Here is a 12,769-nt window from a genome sequence, read left to right as displayed (position 1 = left end):
AAAAGAAGCCACGCCTTATTTTGGATATAATGAATAAGGCCTGAAGAAACTGGTTATAAACATAATTGCATAGAATGGGCCTGTCAGAGAGATGGAATGCCTCATCTTAAGACATTGTTCCTATTAATTTGTTAGATAAACATTTGGAAGTGGCAGGGCACAGATAGGCAGATCTTTAATAAATATATTATACATATGTGTGTATCTGCCATGCTCTTATTGATTCGATTTACATCCTTCACATGTAATCTCTGCATTCAGTGTGGGAAGGGAAGAATAAAGACTTGCAGTCCTGGAACCTTTAAGACAACACTGGAGAGTTGCCAAAGCAACCACAGGATTCATGTCTAGCATATTTTAGTTGAGTAAGACTAACAAAGAATTCATTTGGGTGACCAAATGCCACAAACAGAGCTTTTAATGGTTTTACCCGTTTACCTACAAATTTACAGATTATATAAAAGAACCAAGACCTGGAATTCAAAAGCCCTTCTGCAAAGCTGGAAGAGAGTTATAGCAGTCATCAGTTAAGCATGAGACCTAGAGGGCAAAGGGGATATTTTCCAAGTTTAAGACCAGGCAGGAAGGATTAGAGCTGAACACCCAAACAATTTAAATCTAAACACACAGCATGAGTTACTTTATTTTCCCCCCTTCTCTTAGTGATTTTTATACATTGTCTTCAGTGTTGCATCCAATTGATGTCTCTATGTCTCTCTTAATACAACACATCTGTATATTTCCTCGTTTAATTACATATTTTTCCTCCACTCCCACACCATTTAAGTTATCCTTTAGGAGTGGTCTTTAGAATAATTAGATATAATTACTTTTTATCGTACGCCATATAAACCTTTAAATATACTGCGGTGCTTCATTATAAGGGAAGGGAATGACAATAGCATAACTGCCTTAGGTATCAAGTATGTTCTCCCCATACTATAAAAAGGGGTCAGGAGGTTTCCTTGCCCTGAATGATATAAATCCAGTGAGACAGTGGTGGCAGTGTAATCTTACCACGTCTGGTTTCTGAGAGGGTTGTTAGGCTGTGTGTGGCAACTACAGATGAAAGGGACCTGAATGTTTAAGATTCCCATTTCGGAGAGGGTTGAAATTCAATTTTCATCTAAAGACATCCATCAGTTAAAGAAGTTGTTTCAAAATACCATAAAAGGTCTTAAACTCACCTGAGAAACCTGAAAAAAAAATATTGCTTACTGATATAACTATTTTCCTATCTACAGTCTAGTACAAGACAGTACCAAGAACTAGGCAAGCAAAATAAAACTGTACTCCTGACAGTCACCCCATTAGGCACAAATTTAGACTATTTCTGACTCTGGGGAAAATAGGGAAGTGCTTGCCAGGATTAAGACCAGATTTACTTTTGGGAGTCAAGTGTGTCAGGGATTCTAAATACAGAAGCGTGTACTTAAAAATACTGGCTGAAAAGATACACAAATGTACGTGTTCAAAAAACACTCTGCATAACACTTTCCAGTAAGTGCAACTACAGTAAGACATGAAAAAATTAGATGCGATTAATCAATATACTAACAATTACCTTTTATCCAAAGCTCGTAGCACCTTTGCAAAAACTTCCAGTTCACAGAATTCACTGCCAAGCTGGCATAAGCGGCCTTGTTGGTAAAGCTAAAAGAAGCACATTGTTAAAAACAAAAGTTAAGATTACAAGAAGAGGAGAAAACGGTATGATAATAAGCTCATAAATTAAGTCTTTACTCATCCCATTTGTAAGCTACAGTAGGCTACTTAAAATGGGGTAGATGATCACTCAAAAATGGAACTGCTATCACAGGGGCATGTTATCACTGCATGATAGTTATTCCAAAGGAAAACCCAAGTTGAACAAAAGTATTAAGGAAGCGTGAAAGGTGGAGATCTATCAGAAATCAGTGCCTAGGACTATATTTTATGTCCAGTACAACTTGCCAGTGTTGCTCCATTAACCGACAAGCTTATGGCTACTAAGATGTCAGTGCATTAGGCACAAATATACAGCTTATCTTATACAAACAAAGAGTTGGCAAGTGAATCAGTGGATTTATTAGAAATCTCTTTGGTGACCTGTACATTACAAAGAGACCCCATCATTCCACCACAGAAAAATGGTGAGTTTTCTTGAGTAAAAATGAGCTAAAGAATATAACTGCATTTTGGGGGGCAGTACTACCCACTCACAAGTGGAACATTTTTAATGTATTTGAAATCTGACTCCATCAGATCTCACAGACTGAACAGTTGGATTGTGTTAATGCTCAGTACAAAACGACGCTACACAATGCATGGCGGCATGTAAAAGGATATTGACAGCTCTGTAGATGTCACTATTGAACCTGCTAATGATACAGGCTACAAACCAAAGTGCAACTGCAATCCCTATCCACATTTTCAACCTCAACTGAAATATGACTTCTATTCAGCAGCTACAGAAAGAAGTGAGAAAACACTAGACATTTTTCACTTACTCACTGGACACTGATGTACTTCATAAAAGTACTTTTACTTCCCCCACCCCCAGATATGCAAAATGTATGTTCCACTGCTGTTAGCACCATATTAGGAACACTGAAACAGCACTGTTTCTTTAACAGCTTAGTGCTGTTAGGAAAAATTAGTCATTGCTTGCCAATTCTTCAGTTTTCTGGAGCATAAGCCAACACGGATTTGTTTACTACATTATGTATTCTACTGTGAGCATCAACATACCCTTAATCCTAAAAGAAAGGAAAAGAGTTGGTATTTTTTTTAGGTCCAACATCTAAGTTTTACTAAGTGTAATTAATAGAAAACGTCTGTAGTATGTAACATACAAAACTGTAGCACAAAGATTGTTTGGAAATATTTTTCCTGCAGTGTTTGTACTTGGACAAACAGCACTGAGCTAATACATGAAAACCAGAAATCTACTCGCAAGACTGACCATAATACAAGATGAAAGCAGTGTACAAGTCAAAATACAGAGGCAAGTCAATTAGATCATTCTCAAATCAAGATATAAACAACCCATGCTATTGATAACAGAAGACCAGAAAGTCATTTTGCAATGTGATAGGTCAATAAAGTCCTTTTAACTTCGGTCAGTTGAAGCAGTCAAAGCTAAAAAATCTGATCAGCTAAAATGAGAGAGTATAGTTTCTTGGATACCACCTAACTGGGGCATTTTTTTAAATCTTCACAGAATCTGAAACAAAATACTTTAAAAAGATTGTAGCAGACTTAAGAAAAACTAGTCACTGCCAACCAACTAAAAAAAATCCAATGATTTAAACTGAAAGACTGAGATCCAGAAACAAAAGCTGTTTCACCAACCCACAGCTTGTGCCTTGACCCTAGGAACCCTTTGCTCATGAGTACTCCTATTGCCTTAAAGAGGGGCACTCAAACAAGTCAAGTTACTTGTAAAAACATCTGTAGGATTTGGGTCCAAGCTGGTTTGCAGACAGGGGCCTGCCTTACTTAATCTGCCGGCTCCACTCCAAAGCACCTACAAGGCACAATTAATGTTCTACGCTATCACCCTTCACATCATCACTAGGTAATGTAGGCAAAGCACTCTTTTGCACTCTTTACATTTTCCTTACCTTCAAAGTCAGAAGAGGAATTTATTTTTATGCCATATATTCACTACGGCCGTGTTCATTAACTTCAACAAGCACTGAATAAGACCACTACATCAAAACCCAACAGCAGGCCTTCGTTTTTACCAGAATAAACCTAGTAATGTAGTACCCACTCTTACAGCTGCTGCAAGTACATTGAACGTTTAGCTCTCAAATGAAAAAAAAATATTTATTTATATTTTTGCAAAATAAATAAAGGAAGGAAGGAAGCAAAAGCTACATGCAAGGAATAGCTTTAAAGGGCCCTTTAAAAACAAACAACCAGTAAATTATTGTTTTTGCTACAGACTTCAGATGCATGTTTTTAAATTCTTTCAGAGCAGTGATTCTCAACCAGGATGCTGCAGTACCCAGGATGCCTTGAGATCTTTTCAAAGGTGCTTTTAGACAGGCAAAACATGATTCGCAAGATAAATCTAGAGATTTCACATAGGAATCCAGTTTCAAAAACATTCAGACCTGCTGTGGTCTTTCTGAGTTCTTTGCAATGAAAAAATTGCTCTATTATTTTTCCCTGTTGTCAAAAAAGGAGTGAAAACTAAGAGCTGACATTTCCTGAGGAGTGCCTGAGGCCTAATGAGGGATACCTCGAGCCTAAAAAAGGTTAAGAACCACTGTTTCAGAGGCTTTATTCCCTAGAGTACTTTTACTGATAACATGTGCAATTTATATATTTCCTTATTACAATATTGAGAGGTTACATATTTCACTTGGAATGGTGTTGCTTGCCCAAAAACAGTAAAAAGAAGGTAAGAAGGATTAAAACGAAAGAGCTAAAACCATCTTTACTAGCCAGAAATGCAGTATCAAGCACTCAGGAGCAGCACTTAACATTATGTTGGTTCTACAAAACACAAGGATTGGTTATTAAAACAAAAATCCTAACCTACAGCAAGACTTTGACCTAATACTGTCAATGGCAAGAAATGCACACTTTCCTATAAGCCACACACTTTGTTGCAAAAATTTACAAGCCTTTTAAAGTAATATCAATCCATGTGTAGCACTGTTCTTCAAATAAATTGAGGTCAGCAAAGAAAGGGAGTACTTCACAGCAGTAGATGTTCTTTAACTGCTAAAGGGAGGACACTGCTGCAGAAGTAACTATACTTGCATGAATTATGTTGAGTGTTCCCATTTTCCTCAATCTAGCTGTTTAAAAGCTGAAGTAATAACTTTACATCACAAAATCCAGAACATATTTTCTGTAATGAAATAAGTTTCAAATTGGCATTTAAGAGAAAATATAGACAGGGACACATAATTTATACTTATTGTCAAGGGTTCTTAGTCTATTGATGTTTTGACTCACTTGTGGACTTTTTAGCTTATATCTTTATGCAGGTTCTTGACTATGAACTACTAATTATTAATACACTTATAAGATGGTATGGGAGATATTACAGCAGTGCTATTTTCTGTTCCAGGACTGACACCTACAGATCTGTTCTTCTTTTTCACTAGTAGAGACTTCAGCATTTCTGGCACTTAAATGAAGAAGCTATTTCTTTTTTCACTGGTATAAGTTCTGACTGCTGTTCATATTCAATTTCCGTAAATACTGGCCAAGATTTTAAAGGAAATAACTCAAGATTCAAATCTTCTGCCTCCTTGCTGACCCTCAAAGCTGTAATTTTCAAACCTAATAGATAACTAGTTCGATAGAAAAAACCAGGCAACTTTAAAATATAATCAGTGTCAAAAAGATTTTCCAAAAAATTCAAATCCTGCTCATTAACAGATTGAGAACTACTTGCAAACAATGATTTTCGTATTTATTCCAGCATCTCAAGCAATCAGCATTAAGCAACCTACGGATAGAAAAAATTGCTGTCTGTTGCAGAATATGCATACAAACTTAAAATTCCTGACTAGAGATTCTGCTGAGTCCTATCAAAAAAGAAAAAAAAAACCAAAACCAAGAACAAGTTGAAGAAAAATACCACTAATCTAGCATTGCTGTAAAATATGAAGCTATGAAAATGTGTTTCTTCAAAGACAGACCATTTTAGATGCATCTTAAGCTACCTTATAATCGAATGCAAACTTGTGTCCAAAATTAATTGAGGTCCTCAGTTTTTTAAACAATTTCAGAAGTTTTTAAAAATACTTTAAACAAGTTTAACAGACATCTACAGAAAAAATTATGCAACACTAAAAGTGGCTTCCTACTCAGTCAAAAAGTCCAGATAGTGCAACATTAAGTCTGACTCCCAAAATAGGAAGCAAAGCATAAATTTAAGCCACCCTCAGTCAAAAGCATCATTGCGAGAACCCCTGTTTAACTGCCTGCTTTCCTCCTATCGTAAAATTAGCAGGCGATTTCTCTTCAGCCCTTTTTTCTTGGTAGCAAAATTCTTTTTACTCAGAAAACTGAGACAAAGTTGTACAATTATAGAGGCACTTGAATTCTCTTCCTGCAGTAAGGGGGTAGAGCAGGGGTGAGAAAAACCAATACCTCAAACTGAAGGCTGTAGCCCCAACAATACAGCTGCAGCGATGTGGAAGCCTGGCATACGGTCTCCGAAACAAAATTCTATTAATGATACCACTCAGTTCCAATATGGGGAAATTATCTTTCAAAATGCCCCTTATCATATCAATTGAGTCTCCCAAACCTCTTGGGGGACAGTTCAAAATAAATATTAAGGAGCCTTTAATGAAGGCTTCTGTAATACTTTTATTTGTACAAGGAAAATGAGATGACCATCAGCAGCCTATCAAATTAGAAGAAGTCAGTCTAAATGAATGGAGTGCTCTATTTCTACGTTAATTTCACGTATCTTTAACTAAATAATTCGGGGTTCCAAGATTCCAGTGATGACCGTGGTAGAATCATCTATAAATAAATGATAGAGCAGCTAAAAAAAGTGAAGGCTACTATCTTACCCAAATACCACACAATTTCTAATACACTTTTGCAAAAAAAAAAAATAAAATAAAATAAAAAAATGTACAGTTTTCATCAAATTAATTTAGAAATCAGATGCATATTTTTTAGCATACTATTGTTTTAAATTGGCCAAACTTCTGAATGCATGCTGGTCTTCCTTCTGGTTCCATCAACTGTGGTCAAGAGAAGCCCAGCTCAGCATCCTGCCAAGTAACTCCAATTAAAACACATTTCTTGCTATTTGAAAGGTGAACTGTGATGTTGCCACAACTCAAACTAAACAGTCCATGTTTTTACAACTGCTTTCCTAGGCTGCTGCATTGACATCATCTCCCTCTACCCTCCTCTTCTACTTATTCACCCCCTTCTTCCATCAAACATAAGAAACATCCCAAAGACCCTCAGAACCGATTTCTACCAAGTCTATTATTTCTCACTATATCCTGAAATGAACCAGTTTCAATCAGTTCCGGCCTCTATTTCCCGCTTACTACATTTTCAAATAAGCACTTTCATGCTTTTGCTCATGATGACCGTCAGGCTTTGGACCTCTTCATAAACACTCACTACTCATTATTTTTCTTCAAATCCTTTCATTGCCATGTTGCTCACCAAAAAAGAGACTTGACGGGAATGCCAGTGTGCTATGCCTAATGCCCGTCATGATGACCAATGCTGTCTCATGGTTCCTCAGTGCTTCCGCATTTTTCTGTATCTATCCTTCTGCTGTCTATTGTCTAACAGACCACAAGAGGTTTTGGGCAGTGACTTTTAGTTGCATATAATAACACCAAAGAGTGGTAGCAGTCCTTGAGAAAGTGAACTATGCAGTTTTCTCCCACTCCTAGATTTCATATTGGCTTTATCCCTCTGGCAGACAAAAAAAAAATAGCAAACTTTTTCTAGTTTTTCTATTCCCTTCCATCCCAGCATGAAAAAGGATAGAAGAAAATATGTTAACACTATTTAAATAAATATATATTTACAATGAAGGCAAAATTAAAACGTGTGACATTGATGTGATACAAGGATAAAGGAAGTTACAGATAAATACAATGTTATTTCAGGGGTAGAGAGATTATATTACTTCTGTGTTTTATGTTGGTATCACAGCTACTAGAAAGCTGTGTCCATTTCTGATGTCCACAATTCAAGAAGGGGGTTCAGAAAAAAAAAAAAAAGCCACAAACACTGGACAGGCTTTACAAGGTAAGGCTCAAGAAGCTTAATATTAAATCTAAAGGAAAGGGGTAGAGGTGACTTGATCAATTTGTAAGTACCTACATGGGAAAGAGAAGGGAAGAACTGAAGGCTTTTTCAATCTAGCAGACAAGATGGGCTAAGAATGAAGCTAGACAAATTCAGATTAGGAAAAAAAGTTTCTTTTTTAAACAATGAGAGAAGTTAACCATTGGAACCAACATAGCCATGCTTTGAAGGATTCATTTCACTAAAAACCTCTCTTTTAATAATGGATGATTTAGTTCAAATACAAATTATGCCAGGGAGGCCCTACGGTCTTTGTTATGCAGGAGATCAAACTAGATGATCACAACAGTCCTTTTCCAGCTTTATAATCTATTAATTTTTTCATATTCTTAGTTGATTTTCTGAAAGGTGCTCTTTTTGTAAATGGCGGGCGGGGGGGGGGCAGAGAGAACAGTCTTTCCCATATTCTGCTCAAAAAATACAGCATACTAAAATGACAGGAACAAGAGTTTTGATTAAGTCTCTAAGAAATTGCATAGAACAGTCATGGCAAATCCTACAAGTGTGACACGCCCACTTAAGGCTTTTTGCACCCTCCATAAGACACAGTGCCTATTTATACTAAAAATATAATATACCTATTATATACAAGTGGTCTTGTTTATACTACTCTGGTCAAAAAAACTCAAATTGAAGGAATAGCTACAGTTACTTCCACAGTAAGTTTACTGTTGCCTCCCTCACAAAGTCAGCTGTCCAGGTGTCACAAATCCTAGGAGACATGGGATTGCTGTTAACAAGCCTTTTCCCTCAAGACTGTAATTATTTACCATCATGTTAAGCAATCTCAGACATGCATGCATGAAATTCAGACACAATCAGCTGGAGGATAGATAACATCACCAATGCTAAGAATCACAAAACATCATTGCCAGGCAGAGTGGACATGCTATTGCTAGCCATGTGCTGCTTCAGCAAATTTCTGTTTATTCATGCTGTTTTTCCTCTTAGAGAAGTATCTTGTCAAACTAATCAATTCAAGACCTTATTAGCCAGGAGTGTTTCTCATTTGGGTTACCAGAACACACATAGCAAGATGACATAGTGTTCTCGATGTGTGAATGGTATCAATTGTATACTAACATCATAATCTAGCATTTGGATTTTAAACACATTCCAACATGAAGAATATTTCATTGGACAGAGCAGTTATTCACTTTGCTGTTCTCCAAAAATTATTTTAATAATGAGAAACTTAAATTCTATTATAGTGCATTTATTAAAGGCAGTAGCTTAATATTGTCTAGGTACACCAAATGCCATTCTCAATTATTACCATCGGTAATTATTTCAGCAGCCACTGAAGAAAAACACAAGTTTTTGCAAGTCGTACAAGCCCAACAATTAAAAATTACATAAAAGGAGGAGTTGATAACAATCCACATTACCCATGTCTGAGCTACATGGGTTATATTCTTTAGCCTACTGGTGCAAAACTATAATCAATGTAGGAAAGAAAACACAAGTAATGCAGTTTTAGAAGGGGATGCCCCCACAACTACATTAAAGGAATCCCAAATCAAGTAGATAGGGGCAGAAAAATCCTATCAGGAGTAGCTTACATAGATAAATGATTCTCAACCCTTTCAGGCACAAGGGACCCCTTGACTGATTCAAGGCACCTCTTGGAAAATGCCAGAAAAAATAATAAAGCAATTCTTCTGTTGTCAAAAAACTTAGAAAGATCCCAACAGGTCAGAATGTTTTTGGCACTGGATTCATTTGAAACCTCTGGGTGTGCATGTGTGGTTTGCAGTGCTGCAGACCCCTCTGCGGTGCCACAAACTGCACACGCCCCACATGCACACATTCATCATGCTGCAAATTAGTAGCGTGGCAGGGGCTGGTTTGTTTGGTTTTTTTACAACAGGATTTCCTGGTGTCAAAAAAAACCCCCAGAAAACAAAACCAAAAAACTGCATCAGAAAAAAGTGAGGTGGGGCACATGGCAACAACATGCGCCACCCAAAACTGGAGCCTAGATAGCCAGAGCCATGCTCCAGCTGCCAGCCAGGCTCCACATGACCGGATTACTGCCACTGCTACCCAGGAAGACTCCAAGGCCCCAGGTAAAGCTGCGGGGGCCGGCACCAGTGGTGGTGCCAGCCTCACCTACCCCACCAATAGCATTTTTCCCTGCATTAACCCAACATGCAGGGGCGTACACTAGGACAAAAAGCAGCAGCACAAATTTCTGTCGCTGCTTTTTTCCCCATTGCAACTGCACTCCCCTTCTCAGGGACCATGGCCTCCAAATTTACCTTATGAATCATGTCTGCATACCTAACAGTGTTAACATCGCACAGCACCCTGCACCACCCTTCAAGGGCTCTCAAGACACCCCAGGGTGCCCTGAGAATCACTGAGACAGAAACTGGAAAAAAACAAAACAAAAAACAAAACCTATTGTTCCAAATAATCCAGTACCTTCTTTCTACTGATAGCAAATACCAAATCCTTCACACAATACAAAAAGTTTATTTTACCGTTTTGTAAAGAGCTACTTAGAGTCTCCCAGTCCCCCAATAATTGTTACTTATCCAAAGAATTGGATCATTGGCAAATTTCAGCAGCTTGCTGTCTACCTCTTCTTGAAAGTAAGTGGTACATATCACTGATCCCAATTGCCTAGACCAGTGAGTCTCAACCAGGGCGCCCTGGGGAGTCTTGATATCCTTTCAAGGGTGCCACAGGCTGCCACACAAAGTCAGTAGCACTGTTAGGTTCGTACAAGTTAAACCCAAAGACTTCAAATAAAAATCCAAAGCTAGGATCTTTCCGAGTTCTTTGCAGCAGGAAAATAGCTCTATTCTTTTTTTTTTTTTTTTTTTCACTATAGAAAAAGAAGTGAAAACCAAGAGCTGTTCCCCCACCCCCTCGAGGGATGCCTCGAGTCAGAAAGGTTGAGAACCACTGCCCGAGATCAAACCAATATCAACTTCTCTAGTGAGATAGCAAAACTCCACTTCCTACTGCTCCAAAGGAACAGTCAGACTGAAAAAATAAATAAATAAATAAAGATCAGACAATCCTAAAAGTGTATTATTTCGACTGTTCTACCTGCATCTGTGTACCTATGCCTTTTTTCCCCTGTTTGTTTTACAACTCCATTTTCATTTTTTAGCACTGTTTCTCTTCTCCTCTGCTGCCAAAAGACAGGCCCAAAACAGGAGAAATGGACTTAAATAATTATAGAAGGAAATAATGAAAAACAGGATAAACAGAAGTGCTGGCAAGTGCACAAAGGAAACAACTAAATAATATATCTACATATAAAAATAAAAACACAAATGGCACCCAGGTTGAGAATCACCGAGACGCACACAAACTTCATGGAACAATGACCGTTTAGCTACTATGGCCCGATTCAATAATGAGTTTTATGAAAGCAAGTTTCTCACACCAAGCTCTGCTGAAGTTAACAGGGTTTGTCCTGAATGAAGAGTTTCTTACAGCATCAGAATCTACATTAGGCTACATCTATGTATGGGATATGCTCAAGCATGACTGTTAAACACAACTGTCTGCCTGCAAAGACAGGATATAAACAAAGACACAAAGTGAAAATGTAGAAGACAACAGTACCAACTATCATGCGACACACTGAACAAGCCGTACAATGTAGTTTCATTTAATCAATACGTGGAAGTTATATCAATCAACACATTTTTAGAGAGAATGCAAACACATGCTGCATACACCTTGCAGATCCGTGAGGCTGACATTTGCTAAAGAATATACCAACCGACCATTAGGAGAAAAATAAACAATTTCATAGATTTCACAAATGGCATTTCACATAGGGAACCTCGCAAGATCATTGGGTCCATCCCCCAAATTAAAGTTTCTAAGTTACTAACAAACCTATTCATCTTGCAGATCCCCGAGGCCGATATTTGCTAAAGAGTACATCAACAAACCATTAGGGGGGAAAAACCCCAAAACAATTAAAAGTTACTAATAAACCTATGCGATGGATTAGTAAGAGAAGAAAACTATTCCTAAATTTAGATCGCTCTTTAATACAACATGTACACTAGCATCTCCCGAACAAAGCAGTATGCCCTCCTTTACATGAGTGGAAAGGGGAAACTAAAACAAAAAAATACGAGTCAGGTAGATTGGTAGTTTGCTTTTCTCTAACGAACTCAGCGTGAATCCGATTCGATGCAACCATTCACAAAGATTTAATGAAAGGGACGGCACGTCCGCTCCGAATAAGATCCCATCAGCAACCGTTCGGAAAGTTTGAACGAAAGGCAACTCCAAATAAGATCCCCAGTTGTTTGAAAACTAATCTGTAGGGGGTCTTATTTGGAGCGGACCCCTTCCCTTCCCTTCAAACCTTTTTGAATGGTCGCACTGAATCCGAGGGGATCTTATTCGAAGCGGACTTACTTTCCTTACACCTTTCCAAAGGGTTGCAATGAATCATGTCCTCGGACACCCTACACTGAAGGCTGACATACCGCCCCGAACCCAAGCAAGAAAAACCCCAACCCTCCCCCAAAAAACAAAGCACTTTTCTGTATCCATCAGGAAACGCGCAGGCCTCCACCCTACGAGCACCTGGGGGAAAGCGAGCCTCCCCCACACCGCAGGTGTTTCACAGGGGTCGCTCGACTAGACCATCTAATAATAATCCATGATCTAATCACGGTTGTGAGCATCCTTCCAACCCTACAAAAAACAACACCTATGCACCTGATAGGACCCCACCCCGCCCCGGGCAAGGGGGAGTCACCTTCCCAGTCCCACCCAGTGCTGCGGGCTGGGGAGGGCACTGGGAGGAGCGAGGAGGCGGGGGGGGGGGAGCGGTGCAAGTGTGCAAGAGCACGCACACCTGCATCCCGGCCCAGAGCGGGGGGGGAAATAACAGACTTCCTTTTGAGGCTGGATTTACCAGAGGAACCCCCCCCGCTCCCCTCAGCGCTGCGGGCCGGGCCGGGCCGGGCCCTGGCCG

At 38.8% G+C, this 12,769-nt stretch overlaps 1 protein-coding gene across 1 annotated transcript in view; it reads right to left on the bottom strand.

Moving 5' to 3' along the window:
• APPBP2 (amyloid beta precursor protein binding protein 2) overlaps positions 1-12,241 on the bottom strand; it is a 29,540-nt gene extending 17,299 nt beyond the window's left edge. The window contains exons 1-2 of the mRNA XM_025210902.1: positions 12,152-12,241; positions 1,565-1,653 (exon numbers count right to left, since the gene is read on the bottom strand). Coding sequence (XP_025066687.1) covers positions 1,565-1,653; positions 12,152-12,241 — 179 coding nt within the window. The remainder of the gene's footprint in view (positions 1-1,564; positions 1,654-12,151) is intronic.
• Between the last annotated feature and the right edge of the window lie 528 nt (positions 12,242-12,769).

This window comes from Alligator sinensis, unplaced genomic scaffold, assembly GCF_000455745.1.
Source record: "Alligator sinensis unplaced genomic scaffold, ASM45574v1 scaffold118_1, whole genome shotgun sequence".
Taxonomy (NCBI): domain Eukaryota; kingdom Metazoa; phylum Chordata; order Crocodylia; family Alligatoridae; genus Alligator; species Alligator sinensis.
The sequence above is the reverse complement of the archived record's forward strand: the minus strand, read 5'-3'. Positions and strand labels throughout refer to the sequence as shown.